This window comes from Siphateles boraxobius, unplaced genomic scaffold (assembly GCF_051911475.1).
Source record: "Siphateles boraxobius isolate OS27281-9 unplaced genomic scaffold, OSU_SipBor_1 16, whole genome shotgun sequence".
NCBI classification, from domain to species: Eukaryota; Metazoa; Chordata; class Actinopteri; order Cypriniformes; family Leuciscidae; genus Siphateles; species Siphateles boraxobius.
In genome coordinates, this window is record NW_027508766.1 from 9,578,250 (window position 1) to 9,603,637 (window position 25,388).

The following is a 25,388-nucleotide window of genomic DNA, read 5'->3' on the forward strand; positions in this document are numbered from 1 at the left end:
CTTTAAAAAATCTCTTCCAGGTTAAGAACAACTTGAGGGTGATGAAATTATGAGTTTTCATTTTTGGGTAAACTATCCCTTAAGGCCTGAATCATCTCTAAGACATAGATTTAGGTAAGCTTAATGTTGACCTATTTGTCTGGAAAACAGACTGAAATAAAAATTCTTCTTCTTTATTTTCACTCCTTTGCTATTACATTCATCACATTGGGCTTGCACTTATTCATACTGAGCTAACATGTTGTAATTTGACTCAATCTAATAAAGCAGCACTGACACGGGAAGATGTCCAGGGACACAAGACACACACCTGGCTCAGAACCGTGGCCCAGTTGCAACAGAACCCTGAGCAGGATGTCTGGAATCTGATTAAAATTCCTCAAACCCCCCCTACCCCCACTCGCTTATCAAGTGTGTTGAGAGAGTGAGGTCAGAGCAGGAATAATTGTGTTGGATTCCTTCTTCGTCCTTCATCAAGGTGCCATAATGAAGGCTGAAGGATTCAGGCCAAAGATCTGCTCTCTCGCAGTCCAGTATGGGCTGTAAACCAATACCCTTAAGAAAGACAGTGTGGGTGTAAGGGGGATGGGTAAGGGCTGTTTCCTTGGTGACCAAGCTCTTTTAACTTTCAACACTTTTTGGCAGAGCAGGGCGGTCTGTGAAAGCAACAGCTGTTATTTCCTCCTGTTTTTTTATGCTCCAAAGTGCAAGCGCATTCTCTTAGTCAAGCCAATAGGGTTTGAAAGATAACAGGGAACAACAACTTTTGTTGTAACAACTGATTCGTAATTAGAGCTGTCAGATTTTCACGACATGATGAACAGTGGCCAGAAAATAATATAATTGTAAAATCTAACTTTTGAAGAAAAAAAGAAAGATTCACCTTGAACTTTGCTTATTTTTTTGTTTTATCTTATTTGGCCCATGAATCAGACTCAAAATATAGCGGTAGAGAGAGAGAGTTGATCACCAAAGCAGTACAAAATTTACGGAAAAAAAGCAGTCTTGATAGAGTTTAGCTACAACCCTAATCAAACACACCTGAAAAGCTAATCAATGTCTTCAGGATCACTAAGGCTACATGCAGGTGAGTTTTTTTTTTTATATATATATATTTTTTTTATTAGGTTGGAGCTAAAATCTGCATGACCGCGGGTACTCCAAGACCGACGCTGCCCATCACTGGTCTAAAACCTTGTTTATTTTAACAAAATCCAAATAACTTCCACGCTGACAAGATTACTTTTTTTGGATGTGGGTAGAGTGTAATTTCCTGAATGACATTAATTTGTGTTCACGTAGTAGCTACACACTGTGTCGTCATCATCTTTTTCCGGATGAATTCCGGATGACCGCCAGAGGCAGTGCAAAGCACTAGTGGATAATCGCTGCACCAGCTAGATAGATCGAGAAGAATATAACAACAAAGTCACGTCATGACGCAGACCGAGACGCGAGGATATAACTCACAGCGACTCGGTGCCCAGCCTCAGAATGCTTTCTAGCGCATTCCGAGTGACGAGGGACTCTGGCAGTCATCCGGAATTCACAGAACCACAGTTACATACGTAACTAGCGTTCTGTTTCATTCCTACTGACCGCCAGAGGCAGTGCAAAGCATTAGTGGATGACGCATATCAACACGGTCGTGAGGAATGCCACCCACCAGCAAACATCAGGGTTGCTCCAGAAGGACTGCAGAGCTCACATCATGGGAAGCAGCCACGTTAACCTTGTAGAACCGCGCGAAGGTACATGGAGAAGACCAGGTAGCAGCTTCGCAGACATCCGCCAAGGAAACTCCCCGTAAAGTGGCCCAAGACGAAGACACGGCCCTAGTGGAGTGACAAGTAACACCCCCTGGTAAGGGCTGATGAGATTTATTATACGCCAACTTTATCGTCTCAACAATCCAGCGTGATAATCTCTGTTTGGACAAAGATACACCCTTGCGTACCTCACCATAACAGACAAATAACTGATCCGTCTGTCTAAAAGAAGCGGTAGACTTAACATAGCACTTTAAAGCTCGTACAGGACACAGAAGATGAGACTTCCCCCCATCTGTATCTGAGTGATTGAAAGCCGGCTGAAAAGCAGCCAGATGAATAGACTGATTCACAAATTGTGGTAACAAAACTTTAGGGAGAAAGGCTGGATTAGGCCGAAGAATGACCCCAGACTCCTCTGGTAACCAGCGTAAACACAATTCACTTACTGACAAGGCATGAAGTACACTTACGCGTTTAGTGGAAGCAAAGGCCAACAAAAAAGACACTTTTAAGGACAACCACTTAATATCTGCAACAGCTAACGGCTCAAATGGTGGTGTACAAAGGGACTCTAGAACAAGCGGTAAGTCCCACAAAGGAAAGGGAGTAGAACGAACGGGCTTTAAACGCCTCGCTCCCTTCAGAAAACTACAAACAAGGTTATGAGACCCAAGGGAAGCACCAGCAACCGGGTCATGATAAGCAGATATGGCAGCAACATAAACTTTTAAAGTGGAGGCCGCCCTGTTGTCATCAAATAGATGCTGGAAGAAACTCAAAACTGTCGGCAAAGTACAGTGAACTGGGTCAATTCCTTGATCCCTACACCAAGAAGAAAATATTCTCCAACGAGCAGCATAAAGTTGTTGTATCGAAGGAGCCCTAGCGTTGCCGATAGTGTTCACTACTGCTGGTCCACAATCCATTAACTGTGATCTGGACCCAAGGGCCAAACCCAGAGCTGAAGACGAGTTGGATCTGGATGCCGTGCATCTGAGAAAGAAGGTCCCGTCTGGTGGGAAGCTGCCATGGTTCGCCTTGTAATGGCTCGTTTACACTGAGCAGTACGGTACGGTACAGTACGGTACGGTTGGGGTCGGGTCAGTAAACCATGATCCAGCTAGCGTTTCCACCGCCAACAGTACCCTACTTGATAGGCGTGGTGTTTGCCGGAAAGAAGCGATCAACGTCATTTTCGCGCGAAGAAGAAAGCGACAAAGTTAACACCAATGGATGGCATACAGCAGATCTTGTCCTTGCTTCTCGGGATGTTTGTCACAAGAAGACAAGCGCCGACATTAGGCATTTCTCAATACCAAGTATGTAAAGTTCTCAGCAGAAGGACTGAGGACGCGAGTCTGGTAATTCTCCAAATGGAACAGCGCGTTCTTGAAAGCGTAACTCAGCTCGCTCTGCATGTACATTTTAGGCAACAATAAAACGAAATATGTTATAAAACACCACTCTGCCTCTTTTCGTTTTCATTTAGATAAATTTTAAACATTATAGTCACACAAATGTGGTTCAGGCAATGTATAGACCTGATTATATACATGTTTAACGTTAGCCTATTTATAACAAAATGAAATATAAAACAAAACCCTGCATCTTTTCGTTTAAATTTAAAAAAAATATTAAACATATTCCAGGCAATATGTGCATTTGTACAAATGTTTCAATAAACAACATTACAGTGGTCATCTTGTAATAAAAAATGACAAAACTCAACCCTATCTCTTTTTGTTAAATTTCAGTTTTATCAATAATAGCCATTATAAAAGTATAAGTAAAAGGTAACGTTACAAGAAGCTATAGGCTACAATAAGAAATAAAGCAAACAATTCAGTCAAATATACAAATTCAGTGCTAGTCTAACGTTAACGTTACAACGGAAAAGTTGTAGCCTAAATATATGAAACTTCACTTAGCCCTCAGCCAAAATGATTGGCCAGGGAACGAATTATCGATTCACGAGACCAAAGATCACCCGTTAGATATACACAAGACGAATTACCACTACAGAGTCAGCGGCAAACGTCAGAACGACTACCCGAGGAAAGGCTGTTCCAGGCGTGGAACATGAGCGCCGAGCGCCCGGTGATCGCCTGGAATGGATCAAATTATTATAAATAAACCGCAGATTTGAGCTTTAAACAACTACATTCTCGCCTGAAAAACTCTTAAAACTACATTTCGTGAAAGAATAACCGTAGTATTATATTCCAACTGTATATTTAAAAATGGCGCTTCTTATGTTGTCATTCCCCTTGTAGCTCGCGCAAGTGACGATACTCTGTCAACCAATCAGCGTTCTGCAGTGAGTCTAGCTCCTCCCTTTAGTACCGTACCACTGTGCTAGGTACCCCAACGGAAGGGTACCCAAAAAGTGGTAAGGTACGGTTCGGCTTTTTGGTACCATTCACAACTTTTGACAGTGGAAACGCAAATAATTGTGTACCGTACCGAACTGTACCGTACCGTACTGCTCAGTGGAAACGAGCCATAAGAGACTCAGAAGGAGATGAAACCACAGCCTGGAAGGCCATCGAGGTGCCACTAAAAGCACCCTGTGCATGTATAGGAATATACGATGTAATGTTTCCCACAGAAGTGGAAATGGAGGGAACGCATACAACAGGCAACTCGGCCACTTGTGGGCTAATGCATCCTGTCCCAATGGGTTCGACGTCTCGGTTCTCGCGAACCACCAGCGGCAATGAGTGGTCATTTCCGATGCAAACAGGTCGACCTCTGCCTTGCCAAACCGTCGCCAAATCCACTGTACTACATCCGGGTGAAGTCTCCATTCCCCCGGGAGCAGCAGATCCCTGGACAGAGCATCCGCCACTTGATTGTCCAATCCCGGAAGATGAACTGCCCTTAATGAGGCCAGCCGGCCCTGAGACCATGTGAGGATCTTGCGAGTTAGCAGTAAAGACGCAAGAGACCTGGTGCCGCCCTGATGATTCAAATGAAAGACCGTCGACGTGTTTCCGGACCGGACAAGCACATGACGACCCATCAGGCTTGGTAAGAAGTGTTGTAGAGCTAAGTACACTGCCTTGAACTGCAGGACGTTGAAATGTTCTAAGGCCTCCCTGGGTGACCAGTGACACCCCAATTCCCCTCTGGTTTCACGTTGCCCCCCATCCTGTTAGTGAAGCATCGGTCGTGATCACTTCCCGACGGGAGGGCACCACCCCTAGAGGCACACCGGCTTTCAGAAATGTTACCTTTTTCCGGGGTTTCAATGCACGGACACAGGCAGGCGAAACGACAATCATGCAATGGCGATGTCTCGCTGAATCTAGCCCTAAGCCGTGCGTGAGACAATGTGGCAGACATTGTGATTGAATTGAAACATCAATCGGATAGAACCGCGAGGCATTCAATGACTAGCACAAGGGCGAGTATGCAATCAATCTAAGATATATATATATATATATATATATATATATATATATATATATATATATATATTATGTAAAACAGATATAATGTAATAGGTTTGCGGTGAACGCAACCTAAGCGCGGTCGAAACCAGCCACCGGATAGTACCGTGAAGCAAAGAGTATCGCCGATACAACAACAAAATCGTGTGTACTCACGTAGTGAAGAAAGATAATCCAAGATATCCGTCCTGATGATAGTGTAGAGCGCGCTGTCACAGCTTGGGAGGGCGAATCCTCGCAACTCAGGTAAGCTGCACGGGACAGCGTGAAAAACAAACTTTATCCACTAGTGCTTTGCACTGCCTCTGGCGGTCAGCAGGAATGAAACAGAACCAGTGTTAAGGTGCAAAACCGCCACCTTTGAGTATCAGAGTTTCTGCTGTTGGATTACTTATGATATTATTGTACACTTTAAAGTGATAACCTACAATTGCTACCTTAAAGAGCTGATTTAACCAATCAAATTTTTTTTGTTGGTATAAATTGATGTATTTAGGTTTCAGCAATATTAAATAAAAATGTTGACTTGGATAAAACCTGTTAATTTAGATGTTATAATTTTTAGGTTTCCATTTCTGTCAGTGTACGTGTAGTATTTGTATTATATATATATATTTTTTTTTATTTTAAATATCATTGATATCGTCAAGTATTCAAGTGCAAATTAAGTTTTCTGCTAAATCTGAACCGTAAGATGTAAACAAATGAAGGCAGCGTCACTGTTATGTTCATCTGTCGTGTTGTGTATCTTGTTTTCATCAGTCACATGTCTTTGTTCTGTTTTCTGTCTCGCTGAATCTAGCCCTAAGCTGTTGCTCCACCTCTGAAGAGGCCTGAGGTGAAGCAAAGTGATCACAGATGTGGCGGCGGCTAACATCCCCATTAGTTGCAGAAGGACGCCATAAGGATTTTTTTTCCCTTGACCAAAACAAATCAGTAACTGACAAATATTGTCTGTCCGTGCATGAGACAATGTGGCAGACATTGTGATTGAATTGAGTGTTATTCCTATGAAGGTTATGGTCTGTTCTGGGACCAGATGACTCTTTGTGTCGTACACAGTTGATTCTAAAAAATTGAATCTTAGGAACTTCTTGTGATGAGGAGCAACGGGAACATGGAGGTAAGCATCCTTCAAGTCCACACACAGAACCAGTCTCCTTTCGTCACAGATCGAAGAATGTCAACTGTGCGTAACATTCAGAAAGGAATAGACTTCAAGAACACGTTTAGGCGTCTCAGGTCCAGAACTGGACGAAAACCGCCATCTTTCTTTGGAACAAGGAAGTACGTGGAGTAAAACCCTTCCCTCTGACTGAGGGGAAGAACTTTTTCTATGGCTCCTTTCAGTAAAATTGAATGAATTTCTAAGGAAAGGGCCATTGAACTGGTTACATCTTTGACAACTGTTGGAAAGATTCCTGAAAACTTGTAAGGCCGGCGTCGGAATTGCAGAGTGTATCCCCTGCTCAAAGTCGCCAGAACCCAGGGGTCGGACACTGAATTTTCCTAGTAATGGAGATGCTGCACAGTGAAATGACCGATTGCCGGCCCCATACCTTCAGGGTTTTTGGCCTCTGCCTTTAGGACCCGAGGGGGGGTGCTGACGTGGCCTCCCCTGCTGGTGACGGTGAAAAGGGCGGCGTCCCTGGGCCTCCTCGGCCCCTCTATTTAGCTGTGGAGCCTGAAGCTGAGAAATGTTCTGCTGTCGCACTCGATGCTCTGAGCCCGGATAGCGTGGGAGAACCGGAGTCAGAGGCATTCTAAAAGGTGGTGCACGTGAAACCTGAGTCAGTTGTCGTGTGGCTTCTGACAACTTCATTCACTTCTCCAATACCTCAGAAACATTGGGGCCAAAAAGATGTCCTGGTACAATTGGCAGTTCTCTCAGTGTCTTCTTACAATCTTCAGGTAACCTTGCCTGAGCAAGCCATACCTGACGCCGGGCTGTTAGAAGGGTCGCTGAAAGTGTCCGAAGTTCCCGAGTCACATGACCCATAGACAACAGAGCCGTCTGTAAGAACTGAAATGTAGAAGCGCTGACTCTAATGTGTTATTGCAGGCAAGAAGCAGCTGGCAGATAGTATTCTCAGCTCGAGTTATATAGGCTACCGACTCGTTATGTTCATCTGTCGTGTTGTGTATCTTGTTTTGATAAGGTAACATGTCTTTGTTCTGTTTTCCCGCCACTCGTCTGTCTCTATGGTTACTGTCATTCAGTTCATCTGTTCCACCTGTGTTTAGTTAATTATCATCTGTGTCACCTGGGTTCTGTTAATCTGTGTTCGTCAGTGTCTGTATTTAGTCCCTTTCAGTTCAGCCAGTCTTTGTCCGTTCTTAGTCCTATTTAGCATGTGTTATCCTGCCTGTCTGTACCTGCCTGAAGTTAATTGTAAGTAAAAGTAATTTTATTGGAGCCTTTTGCCTCATCTTCTTCTTCTGCCAAAACCACACTGTGACAGAAGAACGGACCTGGAAACAAAATATGGGTATTTCCAGCACCCTTCTCACTTCAACCGAACATCTACTAACCTATTTCCAGGATGGCTGTCCGATCGAGGAATGTGTAAGAAGATTTTAGAGCTTTCACACCATGTCAAATGGACTGATGACGTATTATCGAGAGTGTTCGGGCTTGGATTGGCCAATCCCCTGCACCAACCCGCCTCAGCAGTAAGACCAGAGTCTTTCGCTCAGTACCTGGAACGTGTGCTGTTGTTGAGTGGATCAGCCTTCACCATGGGTGAGGCTGAGATGACATCTCCACTCAACCACCAACACCAGCCATCTCCTTCACCACGCCTCCTGTCTCCATCCCTGGCCCAGAGTCTCGTCCCGCCAAGACCACTCGTCCAGAGTCTCGTCCCACCGAGACTACCCATCCTGAATCTCGTCCCGCCGAGATCACCCCTCCTGAATGCTCTGTTCCGGTCCTCGTCCAATACCCGATGGGTCTGTCTCGTAACCGAGACGTTCCCTTTCAGTCACTCACGTTCGACGTAGTCGACATGTCGACTGATTGGGATCCCAATTAAAACGCCACTAGTGCTGCCAACTTCCAGTGCCTAGACAAAAGCCTTCTATTCCCCCCGCATTATTTGAGCCGGAGAAGGGACAGGGCTTAGGCCAGGGAAGTCACTGATGTTCCACAAGACCACTGGGAAAGCATTCTCTTTCGTTGGAAATGAATACGTTGCGGAAGCCACCTCCTGCCTGAAGGGAGGTAACATGTGGAGAATACACATATGGACTGGGCGGATGACCGGGGCAGTACAACATATGGAATGTCACTGTGGTGGCTCCATCCTATGACAGGGGGCAGACTCAACCGGACAGTGACGGCAGAGCAGGTTTTGCTGAAGGAAGACACAGGCTCGCCGCAGAGAGCTGTACCGTGGAAGAATACACATATGGGATCGCCATAGGGATCATAACATATGGACCTAGCCTAACACAGGTTCACCAGTGCATACAAGTGAAAGGCCTGGCTTATGACACTCCGCCATGTCCATTGCCAAAGGGTATGGAGGAACTCGACAGGGTTCGGCCAATAAGGAGAACTCACTGGAGCAAGAATTGCCCACGTATCCAGTCCATAGGAGCGGAATGGCGCAGCAAGCTGACACTTCGAACCGGGCTTACAGTGAAACTGGCTTCATGTGAAGGGAGTCCACGGGAAGCAGCGGTTCGACACATAGGCTATTTCTGTTCAGCGATCTGTTTTAACTCACTGCCTGCAGGGCTCAAGGGAGGTCTCAAGAGGGTAAAGAGAGGGCATAAAGCAGATTCATACTCCTTGATCCCCTGAGGAAACCTGATGATCAAGTCGTGCTTCCCACGGATTTGTATCCACTGCATCCTGATGTGCGTCAAAACAGAGGCAACAACATTTTGAGGTTGAGGAGACAGCCCTCACTCCAACCCATTAGCAGAAAAGAAAGCCCTGAAGTAATCGAACACCTTAGGGATCTCCTCACGGAGAGAAGACTCAATTCAACGAATAGGTTCCACTTTTAGGGGGGGGGGGGGGGGCAAGCCTCATTTTTTGAGAGGGTGCTCTCACAGAAGTGAAGGTCTCTACGGCATAAAAATTATTGCGGTAGTAACCAGAACCTCCGCGTCCTGTTCTTTTAAGAACCAGACCTGGAACTCTCCAAGGTCTAAACGTGGGTGCCATCATGCCCCATCCCTGAGAATGTACTCAGAGGAAGGAGTCAGGAAGGGCTGTCGAGAGGAGAGGTCTGGTTTGGCCAAAAAGGGGCAACCAGCAAGACCTGCTCCATCTCTTCTCTGACTTTAGCACAGTTGTGTGCAAGAAGGCTCACTGGGGAATGCATTTCTGTGGGGGCCCCATGGCCAGTTGTGACCAGAGTCTTTCTGTGTCGAGGGGTGTCTACTCAGAAGAAAAAACAACTGGCGGAGGGACAAGTCTGGAGGGGCAACAGATGTAACTGTGCGGCCAGAAGTGGTCCCAAACCGCTGGACCGCCTGGGGGACGGAGTCTCCACTCTCTCTGGGCCAGAGGCTGTCGTGAGGCTCGTCAGTGGCACAATTGAGCAGGCCAGAAGTAATAAGTGGAATGAAGCGACCTCAGAAGCTTCTGACTCCAAGGAGGAGGTGGCGGGTGAGTTGTAACATGCGAGAGGAGCACAGCTCAACGGTCACCATGTTGTCTTTTCAGACCAGTACATGCTCGCTGAGCATGTCTCAAAGCAAGGTGAACTGAAAGCAACTTGAGGCAACAGATGCCAATGCAGTCGGAGGGCCGCCCAGACCTCCGGTACTGCATGCCCTTTGTACATGGCCCCTCAGCCAGTATTGATGGACACTTGCTCTAGGAGCCATTGACCCGGAGAATCAAAAGATCTGTTACGGACTAAGGGTTTGGCGGCAGGCCAGAGTGCTTTCACACGGAGTGTGCCGCTCTGCCACAGCCACCTCGGGATTCGCCCGTAAAGTCAGTGCTGATGTGGTCTTCATATGGAGGAAGCCAAGCGGCTGCATCTACCATATGCCCCAGGAGCCTCTGAAGAGTTGCAAGGGGGGTAGTGAGGGGGGAAAAGCTATTCAGGCAGTTTCTGGCAGAGAAAGGTGCCGTCCACAACCTGGTAAGCTCTCCATTCTCTCAAGAGGCCAGCTCACCCTCCGATGCTGCTATCGACATCCTATCCTCTGGGGGAACCCCAATTGAAACGGCTGTTCGGTCCATTACAGGGGGATTTGATGGAGGAGTGAGGATCCCACAGGGAATGGTTACCGGGCGAGACATCCATCACTATCCTCCGACCACCCATCCCACACAACACCCAGGGGTGGGGCATGGTAATGGGAACTCCAGCTTTGTGGACAAAGGCGAGTCTCGATCTACAATTGTGACCATCAGAGAGGAACAGGGAACAACCGCATCCAGAAACGTACGGGTGGAATGATATCTTGAAAAAGATGCAAACGCACCCGTGTTGCTCTTTCAGTGAAACATACCACTGAAGCACTCACTTTCTTCGCAAACACAATTTTTACACAGAATTTTGATGCTGTTAAAACAGCAGTTGAGAGCTCAGAAGGTTCGAGGCCACCGCTGTACTTGCGCTGTAGAACCACCAGCACCGGGAGAGACTTCCTGAAGAAGCGTAATATAACAACACTCTTCAGAGACATCGACATAAAGACCGATCGGCTCCTAAGCGAAAGACTACTAGTGCATGCATCCACTTTCGTATTTATACCCGCACCGCGGGGCGGAGTGTGAGATGCATTTCATGCACCCCAATGTGTATTGGCTCGTTTTAATGGTACTCGAAGATGACAGGCTCCCTAAGCGTGATCCCTATCAGTTGACTACATCGAACGTGAGCGACTGAAAGGGAACAACGTGTCAACTGTCAATAAATTTTAAACTGAAATTGAAAACAGATCTAAACCAAGTTCTCAAATCAACAGTGATGTAGTGTTGCACTGAACATGGGCTAATACTGATAAGCAAGTTTCAGTTTGCCATCATTGCTTCAGCCTTGTTTTGCAGATGCAGGATGAAGTCACCATCATTTTCCACTTTTTTCTTTTGGAACAAACCTAAAGGTTGCAGTTAGCACATTGTTTGGGAAAGAGCCAACTGGAGCAGGTTTATCAAGGAAAGTGACTATGAAAGAAAAATGGGGAAGGAGTCCAAACATTTTCTTTCCCAATCAGTCCTGTCCTGAGGGGATGTAGAAAGAGAGCACAAATAGGCTGTTATTTTGGCTCTTGCCTTGACAGGAGGGAGGAAAGGAGGGAAAAAGCAGTGAAAGAGGTCCATATATGTCCCCTTGAGGAAGGATGGAGGGAATATTTGACCCTCTCTGCAGCAGTTGTTGCCTGTTGGGAGCAGGTCTGATTCAAGGCAGCTGGCATCAAAGCTATAGGCATCGCTCTTCTCATATCTGGTTTGGGTTTCTGGTCATTTTCATTGCCCACGGCAGCCAAAGCTCTTACGTCTTTAACTTCCTGTCTCTCTTTCTGTCCACCAGAAGAACCCGATTGTACCCTTATTGTACAGAAGAACCATGATGCAGAACGGTCAAACTGACATTTAATTTTTGTTCACAAAAACTTAAATCAATCTATATGTCTTTTAAATAAATAAATAAATAATATATTAAAGATAGATAGATAGATAGATAGATAGATAGATAGATAGATAGATAGATAGATAGATAGATAGATAGATAGATAGATAGATAGATAGATAGATTTTCATGTTGACAATTTACAAAATATGTCATTTAGATAACTTTGAGATTAAAGCTTAAATGCAATACAGTTCCATAAAATGTTTTTAAGATAAAGGTGGACCTCAAATTAGCCTTAAAAGAGTACTCACCATTTTCTAATTTTACATATCTTAAATATACATAATTCCCATTTAAAGAAATAGGTGAGCACGCCAAAGTAATGTGTGCAACCCTGGTGCATGACAATAATCGTGACTGAGTGAGTCAACATAATCTATTGACCAAAGAAACACAGACAAACAAAATGGCCTACATGGGCATATTTTTAATTTATTTTTATTTTTTTGCTCACTACAAACCTTTGGATTTTAAATCTACTATCGGGTTTTGTGCTGTGAACTGAATTCATTATACCGAGGGCCTATTTGTGTTTGCTATACAAGGCCACTTAAACCTGCACACCAGTTTTACATATTTAAAACCCCGCTGTGAGCTCTCTCACGTAAACACTCTCTCTTAGATTGTACCAAGTGAGTAACCCAAACCATGCATGGGTACTTTGGCATGGCCTTTGCCATGAAAAGAGACGACATAAAGGGGAAATGAATGTGTGAAGGATGAATTCTTTCAGGAAAACAACTGGGTGCAATTTGGCCCATGGCCCTGGGGGTCGACTTAATAGAGTGAAACCCCCAGCCCCCATTCAGTTTCTGAGAGACTATTAACTCTTAACAACTCCCTTGCTAGGGCTTCATTATTTATTCTCTTCAAGCTTTTCTTCACTCCTTCCCTCTCTCTGTTTGTGTTCTCCATTTTATTGTCTTTGATTGATATTGCACTTAGTTAATCATTTGATTTTGTTCTGTTTTGTAATTCATGGTGACCGCTGCCGAGTGCGCTCTTGACTTGATGTGGCCTGTTCAAGATGTCAGGCAATAAAGCATAATCGGTCACTTTAAAACGATGTCTGTAGGTTTCCTGGGAATTTAACGTAACAAGTAGGAAGCTTAAGAACTGTTTCTCAAAGAAAAACAAATACTCACTTAAAACAGACTGCAACCAAAGTTCCAGCGTATGGAGGAACATGTTTAGTTCACACAAAAAAAATAAATTTAGGTCATAAGTTCAAACATGCCAACATTAAACAGACCAAAAACGTTTTAAATAGCAAGAAAAATGCTCCAAGAAGAGAATTATATATGCATAGGAATTCGCATGTCTTTGGCATTTATTTTGCGAATGTGAGAATTAATAGGTTAATATGTAAATCAAAGCTGTTATCCAGTGTATAGTTAAGTTACTCTGTAATCTAACAGTAAACTGTCTGGTTCGAAAAGTACAGATGAGAAATGGAATGTTCCAGAAACCCTACGGAGTGATTCATCTGACATCAATTCATATTATATATGTAATGTAGTTTGAAAAGTTGATTTTAGTCATAATTTATATATGTTATTTACACAGTGCATCCAACAATCATTTGGAAACCTTTAGACACTAAATACCACACCAAATGCAATGGCATAGGCAAACAAATGATTCCAATAGATTTTCTCAGAAATAACCTTTCTAAAACATTTTTTTTTATATTGCTTTAACTAACTGGTCTCATGCAGCATCAACAATGGACAAATAGTTACACAACTTAAATGACTTAAGATTAATAAGTAATTAATATGTATTTGCAACATGTTTTCAAAATTCTACTACATAATCACTGAAATAACTGGGAAGTTGGGGCGAGCTAATACAATTATTACAAAAGAAAAAAATTGGAAAATGGAAATCCTTCTCGTTCAACCTACACACACACACACACACACACACACACACACACACACACACACACACACACACACACACACACACACACACACACACACACACACACACACACACACACACACACACACACACACACACACACTGAAACAAGCCAAACAAAGCCATTTAAAGACAGAACTGTTGTCTCGTTCACTGTAAAGCCAAGCCTTTCACTCATTAAACAGTGCTGTTGCTTGTTTACTTTCATCTCCTTAAGGGCTAAATCTCCAAAAGCACATACCAACACATACGGTTGTCTGATCTCGTGAGGCGGGGGGGATGATCAATAGGAAACTGCCACTGATGACTTGTTTCTTTAAATCAGGCCTATAAATCCTTCTGCTCACCTCTTTGAATAGAAGTGAAGCTGGGATGAAGACTCAGTTGCTCTTCAGGGTCAGTGGAGCCATTGAAGTTAAAATGGCCCTCCACAGCAGGCCGTTTCTCGCAGCTGCCCTGTGACCGTGGAAATTAAGTTATGCCCCGTGTCAGCAAGTTTTCTTCTTTTTGACTCCCTTTCTACTTCGATCTATCCCCTCAGTGCTCATTTTTTAAAAGATTCTCCTATTCGTTTTTATGAGAGACTCAGAATTCACAAGGAAAGACTCTTAAGTGGAGTCTTAGCTGAAGTATTCAGGGTTGGTAAATGGGCAATGATAGGACAGAATGAGCTATTGTGTGGTTGTAAGTGAGAAGGCTCAGTGCTCTTGGTCAATGTTAAGTCAATAAGGGCTCCCGTTGAAAAACACAAACACACACGCTGCTGCTTTACCAACAGGTCTGCAGGGCTCAAGTGGAAAACCTCCTCTTTTCCTCAGTTTCCTCCACCCTCTTCATTTGCTCAGCCTCTGCGTCCTTCTTCCTTCGACATGCGCTTGTGTTTTTCTTGTCTGTGGGATAGTTTATTTGTCCTGTGGTCGTATGAAGAAGCTGGATGATGACTCCTGCTTTTGCGGGTGCAAGCGTGTGTCTAAAACAGCTGCTTGCTGCCAATAATTTAGAGCAGGCCATGTTAAGCCTGCGCTGTAAAAAAAAAAAAAAAAAAAAAAAAACCTTCACTCTTACAGAAAAAAACACTGGCTGCTGAAGTTGCCAGAATAATTCTGTAAAAATACAATAAAATTAACATAAAATAACTTTATGTTATTTTATAAATTTTTACAATTTAAAACTAATTTACAAAAAATCACAATACACAATTAAACCGATAGCCTAAATCCAAAAGCCCATTTCTGTTAAATTAGCGGGGCCATGCTGCTACTAAATATGTTTTGTACCTTACAGTATACTGAGAACCACCATAACAACACTGGCACTGGTAGTAAAGAGAAAGTCACAAGATGAATCAAAGTTTTAGTTTTTCCACAAGCTGAATATACAGAATAGAAGGTCCATGGTGACACACACAAATACAAAACACTATCATGGTAACATACAACACTAAAATAATGCAATAAATATTATTTTAACAACATAAGTTGTAACATAAAACCATATTGTAAATATCTGATAACAAAATAACGGATAAGAAACATAAAGTAATCAGTCAACGTCAGTTTACGGCTTTTCAAATTATAAGATCATTTGACCTTTTATTCTTCCAAAAACGGTACATTTAATAGTACTTTGAAATTACATTAAATGTAAGGTTAGATCTATTATAGTTTTCCCCCAAATATATGAAAAATTGTCAACCAGCTAACAGGATTCTACTGTAGCATTTTTAACAGTCTTTTACAGTTAAAATTACAATTATTTTTTATAGTGTGGTCATTTAAACACTCGATCAGACTCACAGGCTTTTTGCAGTGAGAAGAGATTATGTTAAAAAAAAGCTCAAAATCATCTAGATGGTTAAAGATCAGATTTATTTATTTTGATTTACAGATAGTAACAGATTTACTTTTTGACTTAATTAAATGTTTATCGTTAATGGCTGCACAAAATAATTTGGCATTTATATGAATGCCATGATGCCAAGAGAATGCGGCTCATGCGCCAGTTTTCTACTTTGAAAGTGTTGTCTCTCATACACAAAGATTATAATTCTTTACAGATTCAGTGCTGTTTCTCATTCCCTGGAACCATTACCCAACATTCCTTTCTCTTTACCCAGTTAAAGGGCTTCTCCTCCTGGGTCTGCACGCTTCCCTCCCCTGCACTGCCTGTCAGATAGATTTTATGGCTGTTGGTAAAAAAAAATGGGCTATGGTCTGCTCTAGTAAAAAACACCTCTCCCTCCGTCACCTCATTATCCTCATGAGTGAAAACAAGCGGCCAAACTTCTCCCTCACCTGACATTATTCCCTTAAGAGTGACCAAAGTTCTGCTGTTCCACTAGCGCCAACTGTTACAGCAGGAATCATTTACTTCATTATTCTCATCTACCTGCATAGTTGTTCAATAAACTTCATGGTAGGAATGTAATCAAATATATGTACAAAAATGCTTCTCAGCCAGCCGTAACATATGGACATTGAGCTTAATAAGTCAAATGTATTATTACAGTGACAAAAGTTCAGAGCATTTAGCAAAAGCCTGCTCGCATGAACTTTATACAAATTAATAGGAACGACTTCAGCAACACCTGTCATCAATTAAAATGAACACAATGTTATCAAGCTACATAATTAAATAAGCTGTAAATCTTCAACGCAATGTTATATGTGATTAACAATGACCTACGAAGGGATTCCCAAACTTGCGTGTCAGCCAAACCCCTTTGACCTGAAGTATTTACTTGGGAGTACTTAAAGTATGTTATGTTAATATTTCAATAACTTAACAATACATTTGTAAATTTGTAAAAAAAAAAAAAAAAAAAAAATTTGTTGAATATTGTATAACTTATAAAAAGAAATAAAAAATTGCTTAACTTATTTTTATTACTTATTTAAGTTATTTTATGTTGTCATAACTTATTGATCATATAATTTTTTACAACATATGTTCATGGTTCTCTGATGTCACTTAATGGTCACATAACATGCAGGTAAACAAATAAAGTTGTTTTAAGTGTTCTGATTTTCACTTTTATATTTTATGATTTAATTCATTATAGCTTTTAACGAACTCGCAAACCCTAGTTTGGGAAACCCTTAGCTATGGCATTTGCCATCTGGGAAAAAAAAAACCCTAAACATGCTTCACTTTCACCAAAGGTCATGTCAGTATTTACAACAATGCTAACAAAAATAGTAGGACTTGTTTTCAGAGTTCCAACAATATATGAACGGGACATTAAACTTGAGCTATTGCACTATATGGGGAACAGATTTAAGAGATGCCCTTAGTGAATTCTCAGGTAACTGATCTCTTTGTGACCGGCTTAATCCTGAGATTTCGCACCCAAGGCAAAAGCATCAGACCCCTTGAGGGAGCTAAGACATAGGTCTTTTTACTCATTTCAAAGGGCCGTGAACTCAACAAAGATCTTCCATGATGAAATCAAAGTGGCAGCTTGGTGAAGAAAAAAAAAACACCTTGATTTGTCTCTAAAGATCAACAGAACAGACCAGTTTCTTCTAGTCAAATAGTGAGCATAGTGTGTGTGTCTGTGTGTGTGTGTGTGTGTGTGTGTGTGTGTGTGTGTGTGTGTGTGTGTGTGTGTGTGTGTGTGTGTGTGTGTGTGTGTGTGTGTGTGTGTGTGTGTGTGTGTGTGTGTGTGTGTGTGTGTGTGTGTGTGTGTGTGTGTGTGGTTGGGGGGGGGGTTCCATACACAACCAATAAACAAACAAAATGTTTCAGGACCAGAGATCAGCTCACACCTTAAGTCTTGTCATTTATATAATTTAGAAAACAACTGTTACTAAGGAACAAGACTACAGGGTGCCTCAGCAGCGACCTCTCTGTTAAATACCTAGTGCTAACTTTAAAGGATTAGTCTAAATCCTGCCCAATCAGCTTTCCATTTCAATGCTCAGCTGAAGCTCAGCCATACCAACTGTCTACATGTCTCATCACTTATCACACAATTTCTCAGAGTTTGAGCATTCAACCATTCTTCAATCTAACCTATGCTTCAGCACTACAGCATAAGTATAGAAAATGTATAGGCTAAGGAATAGCAGCAAAATGTTGCTGAAATATAACTCGAAAGTCCTGCTGTGAGGTTTCCTGTAGGTTTCTCTTACCTCTAGGATATGGAACAAATTTTTTTTGTTTGTTTTTTTGCCAATAGATAATTGAAAACACAACAAGTGAAGTGTACGGCCTCAAGACAACTGGTCCATTTTCCAAATGAATAATGAAGCAACTATAAATGTAAATCTACATTATTTTGTAAAAATACAACCTGGACATATGGTAAAATAAAAAACAGAATGAGTTTAAAATGTTATAATAATGATAATAATAATAATAATTTTAAATAGATTTTCCTAATTAAACCATTTGAAACATTTAATTTTTTGTAGTGTTTTCCATAATAAAATCAAATTTATCATATAACCCTTCACACATCAAATAACCATCACACATCGAAACGTAAACTAAGCTGGAAACACGTTACTCTAAAATACACTGCCATGGCAGTACTCTCCTCTCCATTTTCACCCACAATGCCACTGCAGGAGAGTTACCCCAAAAAAAATCCATCTTTTACTGAACAGGCCACAGTGACATGGCTAGTTTAGATTCTCGATTTCAATTGTTCCATCCTATTGGCCATTCTGAGAGCTCTCTTATTATTTCATACAGCACATGCTGGGCTCTATTGCATTGGCTGAAACTGAGCGCAAGGGGGGGAGGGAATGTGGTTTTCGACTACCCCCCAAAGACGATGAAGTATAGACAGCAGTGGGGACTGCATATAGTATGTGGACCAGGGGCCAGCGGATCTTTCCCACATGCTACCCCGTGGTTCGGCTCTGAAGAGGTGTCAGTGAGCTCTAGAGGAATGAAGTGCCTGGGCATTGTGCTGTTGAACTATTATGTGCTTAACATTACCATGACAAAAGTGCCACTCGACTTCTCCTCCTTTCAGCGGGCTGAAGGGCCCTTGTCCCCACACTAATAAAACATTTTGCAACCATCACCCCCATTTGAAGACCCTGGTGACAAGAGTGGGAGAATAAGAGTGGTAGTTTTTAACAGCATGGATTTGAGAGACAGAGAGAGGCCTAGGTGAACATGATTAAATGACATGCAGGCAACAATATATGCATATAGGCACCCTCAAGAGCCAGATGAAAACCCGCAAACATGTCATTTTCCCTCGCAGAAAAAAGTTTAGCAGCAATTAAGCATGCCAGAAGTTGGCACATATTTGTTCATGTATAAAATGGAAATAAACTTAACCGCAACTGACACAATCCATAAGGAAATGGCTATATGTTTAAGTACAAATTATAATTGAAATTGGTTATACATTTCTAATGTTGAAAGTTTAGTTTAATGCACAAATTTCAGCATTTACAAGACCAACTTGGGAGCTGGTGCGATAGATGTACTGTTTACACAGTTCAATACTGAATGGTTAAATATCACTTTAGCTGACTAGCAAGGGTCATCAGTTACACTGCAGATAAAATTAATTTTAAAAAAAAGATCAAATTAATCCTCTTTTGAAGTCACATCAAGAATCCTAAAACTAAAAAACTTCAAGCGAGTCCGCACACTCTACCAAGGAACAAGTCCTCAAGTGCGAGATAAAATCAATACTTTACTGTAAAAAGGGCAAACGTCAAGAGTCCTGACACTGTATAATTGAATTTTGCTCTTATCCTACAGTCGACACCCTTCTGAGAGTGAATTTCTGCTGACTTTCTATTTTAGTAGCTAAAAAGATCCAAATATAGAACTTGTTACAAGATAATCAATTTGTTGTTCATGTTGTTCTGCTACTGTTTCTATGTTAGTTTAGAATGTACTGCTTTATACTTGCAGTTGTGGTGTGCAGACAAAGGCCTTTAAGCAAACACAGTGATTGAAAAATAAATAAACCTCTGTCGGTCTTGGCCCAGATGCAACACGGACACCCCAGGGAAAAGCCACTCGCGCTTTTGTGTTCACATTCTAAAGATATCCAAATATCAGAGTTTATGCCTTCAGCAAACACCTCTGTTTGCTAAGGCGTGTGTCAGCGCTTCAAGCTCATTATGTCTGTGATACTTAATCTGTTCCTGAAAAGCTCTGATGTGCTAACCAGCATATTCTAGATTTAGCATCGGAATCCATGCATGGTCACGCATGGAGTCAACGCATTGAAACTTCCTAATGACATAATGAAATATAACAAACATAAATAAATTGCACATACTCGGTTTGAGTCTTTTCACTTTAGTTTTTATGCCCTCTATAAAAAGAACATCACTGAGGCAGTCATACAGTGGATTTAGACATTTCTACACAGTAAATAGTTCATCTTAGATAACACAATTAAAAGATTCTCTGAAAATCTGTACACTGTACAAGATCTTAAAAGGAAAATAATTACAACAGACATTTAACTTCCCTTTAAAGCTGGAATCATCACCCTTTGTTTTCGAAGGTTACTTTATGACAAAAATAAAGTTCTCTCTCATGAATTTCTAGGACTTTCATAAGGTTTATCAAATGTTAGCTAATATAGAGATCTATTCATTATTTTCAGCATTCCAAACACTTCCAGAAGTTACTTATCCAAAGCCGTTTGCAACTTTATAAAAATACTTTACATATTTAAAAAAATCTAATTTTATATTGGCAGTGCACAGTTTTATAATTACAACTCTCACTGTTAAAATGTCTAGGTAACAAAATAAACTTTGTCTATATCTTTATGGAAATAAATTTGTCTTTTACAAAACAGCACTTGAAATAGGCAAGTTGGTGTTTAAGGCAGTTGACTGACATAAAGTACTTTGTATCCCTGCTCTTAAATTACTTCAGAAACAGAATTTTAGCTTCAGAATTAAAACTTACAATAGACAAGACATTGTTCACCTGGGCCTAATCTGAAAAGCTAAATTTGCATAGTGAATCAACACACATTTACAATGTGACACTTTCTGGATAGGAACTGCAGCTAAATGTCACACAAAGCTTAACTTGTACTCTTTGGAGAAAAATCATGTCAAGCTCAATTAACATTTATTCCTTAAAGCTAACTCATGTCTATTTTATGTTAATAGTACTTTTTTCTTTTTTACTTGCAAGTAATCTAATAGTGACTTTTTATTTCACAGGACTCATTAGCTAGGCTATTACATTCATTCTTGCTAGTACTTCAATTCTTTATTCCTTTGCTATTAAGTTATTATCCCTAGTCATGTCAAATAGTGAAAAGTAACTAATCTATTGTTACTGGTATGAAATTGCTGACTTTTGCTATTAAATTTGATGGGGACACGTGGTTCAAATATAACCCATTTCACTTTTCCAAGAATAGGCTACTAAACTGAATATACACACTAGTTACCTGGTAGCAATTTTAAACTTTCTAGGAAGATTTTTTGACTGGAATTTCTAAGTTCGTTTAATGTTATGGCTACAAGATAACCATTCTGACGGTCATTGCAAATGACCAGTAAAAGCAATTGTAAGTTGTGAGAAATGTTACTAGAAAAATAGCCCTACTAGCAACTTCTGGGATAGCTACTAGTAACTTGAAAACAAGTAATGAAACCTAATGAACACCTAACAAAAGTTGATAGCCACTATTGGGTTACTTGCTATGCATTTAAAAAAAAAAAGTACAACAAAGACTAGATGTTTTAAGGAATAAATGTTGACATAACAACTTGCCATACATGAAGTGGAAAGCAGGAGAAAATTGACAAAATGCACTATTCCCGAACAGCCGTTGGAGCAGATCATTAACTCGCCTTCAAAGTGATCAAGGAAGCGGCACTAGAGCCAAAATGGATGCCACCACCACAGTCAAAACAGAACATGCCACAAAAGCAGAACCTGTGTTCCTCGTGGGCTCTGGCTCTGGGTAATCCTCATCATCAGGCCCATAGTCGTCCAAGCCACTGGAGCCTTCTTCATCCACAGGGGGAGAGTCAAAGCAAAGCGTTTTCATACTAGTTTTGATAAACTCGCAGATAGTCCGCTCTGACCCATCACAGACGCAAGAATCCAGGAGTTGAGCTTTGGGTAGTTTGCGCATGTAAGCGATGACATTGCGGCATTGGTTTGAGCAGCTGGAGCCGCTGAAGAGTTTCCCGCAGTGGAATAAATAATCGCCCATCGCGCTTCGGCACTGGTTGTCCCTTTCACACTGGCGTCGGGCTTCGGTGCAGCCCATACTGCTAGTTTTGGGCAGGCACGGCTCGATGGATCGTTTGATCTCCCGGCAGCGGGGGTCCGAGGCGCAGCTGCAGTCCTCCAGTGCCGGTCCACTCTTGGTCAGGTTGAGTTGCACCAACGACGAGATGCAGTGACTGGGACACTTCTTCCTCTGTCCGCTCAGGATCGATTCACAGGCGTGCAAATACTGGTCATACGCGTAATGACACTCGGGCTCCGACTGGCAGTTTAATATCGCTTGCCAGCAAATCAACCGACGGCCGTGGTGGTTGGAGGAGGCGATGGAAAAACAACTAAAACACACAAGCACACAAACGAAAGGCCAAATGCACGCACCCCGAACCAAACTTGCACAAGTTGCCATATCGAAGTCTGTAATGGTTTGGTTGCCGTCAGGTCAGTTTTAAGCATGTATATTTCATATTTCCATTGCATCTATGGAGGGAACAATCCCTCAGATCATGTTTTGCAAGGTCCATCCAAAAGAAAAAAAGTTTGTTCCACAATTGCGGTGAATTTATAAAGACATTTTCCTGTAATCCACGTTTTAACAAGGAGCCTAAATTACGAAAAGTTATATTTCTAGCAAACGGATTCACTCCATCGTATCGGCTTCTCCGTGTGACAGTGCGTTGATACCTCTCTTTCCACCTCTTGTCTTTCTTGTGGGTAGAAGTGAAGAGCTCACGAGCTCGTCCTTTCGCGTCTCGCGCTCACATCCAAATGTGCTCGCGAGCTACTCGCATCACGCTTCCCCGACCGAACTGATAAATTCTCGAGCGTGCGCTTGTCGTCCGTCATTAAGTAAGCGTAGGGACCCGCACAAATAATAACACGGCGTTGAAATTCACACACTGGCCCATTTCTGACCCGCTAGTTTTGCTTTATCCATTCTACTCCTGCGGAACTTTAAGGGATTTCTATTGGTCAGACCGTTTGTTGTTGCAAATCTCGACGTCAAGTAAGGGGCGGGAAAATGGAGGTGGGGCATGATCGATGGTTCAGGAATGGTCTCTCTCCAAATGGTTTGGATTACCTCAGAGCAGAAAGTGAGTTAGAAAGACCGAGGCTACTGCTGTTTCTCAGACGTTGTCGAAATGTTCTTTGGCAGTAACACAGCATTTGATTGTGTGCATGAATGTTCAAGAACAACCATCAACTTTATTGCTGAACAAGAAAAATCATAAATTACAATTTGCTATCAATAGTCAATAGCTAAACATAAATTATTTAAAAGAAACACGCAGACACACACAAATTATGGCAAGAATGTTGATTTCCGATTGTTTTCGAAAGCAGTCTCTTACGATCACAAGACATTTATTATATTAAAATAGCCTACAGTAAAACAGTAATATTATGACATATTATTACCATTTAAAATAACTGCTTTCTAATGTAATTTAGCCTATTCCTGTGATGTCACAGCTGAATTTTCAGCATCATTACTTCAGTATTCAGTGTCACATGATCCTTCAGAAATCATTTGAATATTCTGATAAGAAACATTTCTTATTATTTTCAATGTTGAAAATGGTTATGCTGCTTATTATTTTTGTGAAGCATTCATTTTTCAGGAATCTTTGTTGAATAGAAAGTTCACAAGAACAGCATTTATTTGAAATAGAAATTTACATTATAATGTCTTTACTGTGACTTTTGATCAATTTAATGTGTCCTCGCTATATAAATGCCTCCATTCATTCATTCAAAATGTAGCTTATTTTAAATATTCTTACCAACCCAAAACCTTGTAAGATAGTATGCATATAGTATACATTTTTTTTGTTACAGAGGGCACACATGAGTATCTGTTATGTAAACAATGTCTTTCATAGAAAACAATTTCTCCTTGTAGACCTAAAGATGTGTTGATAACTAGCTTTTAATTTGAAGTCAAACGTTTATGAGTGTTAAGTCAAGCCAACTTTATTCAACTTAAATATGAGTTTCCAACTATGCTCATTAAATCTAACTACATAGCCTATGGGTTTTCCTGAAGGAATCTAACAAATGTTTAGTGGAAAGTCCGTTTTTATTAATCAGATGTTACTGCATCTGTAATGGATTTATTTCTAGAGATTCTGAAATACAGAATCAAAATCCATTTACTTTGCTAAAATACATCGGCCTATAGCTGTTACAATGCCAGATTTCATTTTATACGTTTTTTTTCCTTTTAGACAAGATCTAACGAAATAAAATCTGCAAATGGAAAATGCATTTTGTGTGAATGCCATTTCAGCTTAATCCAGGAATGTTTGAAAATGATATTCCTGGCTCGTTCCACCGTGTCTAGTCGATTAGACAATAGAAAAAGAGACATTGGCTAAAAACAATATCAACTCTGGGTTCAGATATAAAATGTAACAGTGAGCTGTGAAAAAAGGTGGACTTCTTACGTGTAAAATGATAACATGCAAGTTCATACTTGAACATCAAAAGGGGCCATTTGCTGATGCTTATGATGGAGGATCAGTGGGTCCACCTTGCACAAAGAGGGTTTGTGTTTCAAACACTACTCTGGAGTTAGGAATGTACCTTTAGGCCACTGTGCACAGAGCTTCTGACCCTAAACAATAAACTCAATGTCAGTTACGGATGGTCAGATCTGACAATGACGTTTTTGCACCAGTTCTAGGTGATGGATGTAGGGAACTCTATACCCCGTGAGTCAGAAGTCTTGGGAGCACAATGATTTGTTCTAGAGATAATAGTTGACTCACTCAGTATCTTATAGTAAGACCAACTTTCCAATTTTTACTGTGGTGAATTTAAATATTGCTGAAAAATAATAACCACAGCAAGCATGCTGTTCACCTTTGTTGCTATTTTCTCTTAATACCTATAATCCCTAACAGCTTTATTTGGATATAAAGTATATCTAAATAGAGGGAGGAAAACATTTATAAACAACAGGGTTTTTTTGTTTTTTTTGGCAGGTATAGATTTAAATCAGCCAGATGTTCATGCAAGAGAACTGCATGCTTTTACTTTAAATGGGGTTCATTTAAATTAACAGCACACAGCTTTAAATGGGGATACAAGCCTCAACTATGGGACAAATGCAATGACGTCACAGCACAAATTAAGTCCATCCGTGCTCATTATGAGAGAAACTTCAATAAGTACATGTTTTACTACAATATGGTATTTTTGAATAAGGCTTTGGAAATGTATGGGTGTTGTAAATGAGTGCTGATTTGTATTGATACAGTGAAAAGTAAAGCATACAGAAACAATCCACTTATATACAGTAGATACCTATTCCTGTTAGAACTTTAAAGCAAAATTATTATTGGTTAAAGGGGTAATTGAAATAAAGAGAAAATGTGTTCTCTTATTCCATGTTCTAAAATATTAGGGTGTGTTTATGTTTGTTTACGTAATATTTACTT

The 25,388-nt window shown here is 41.1% G+C and overlaps 1 protein-coding gene across 1 annotated transcript; it reads right to left on the reverse strand.

Moving 5' to 3' along the window:
• Positions 1 to 20,021: 20,021 nt before the first annotated feature.
• Positions 20,022 to 22,913, reverse strand: gas1a (growth arrest-specific 1a). Its single transcript, XM_077231532.1, has one exon. It carries the CDS (start codon positions 22,352 to 22,354, stop codon positions 21,575 to 21,577), a length of 780 nt encoding a protein of 259 aa, XP_077087647.1. The 5' UTR covers positions 22,355 to 22,913; the 3' UTR covers positions 20,022 to 21,574.
• Between the last annotated feature and the right edge of the window lie 2,475 nt (positions 22,914 to 25,388).

Excerpts from the sequence above, each read along its gene's own strand:
- gas1a (XM_077231532.1), bottom strand. The coding sequence starts at position 22,354 with ATGGCAACTTGTGCAAGTTTGGTTCGGGGTGCGTGCATTTGGCCTTTC.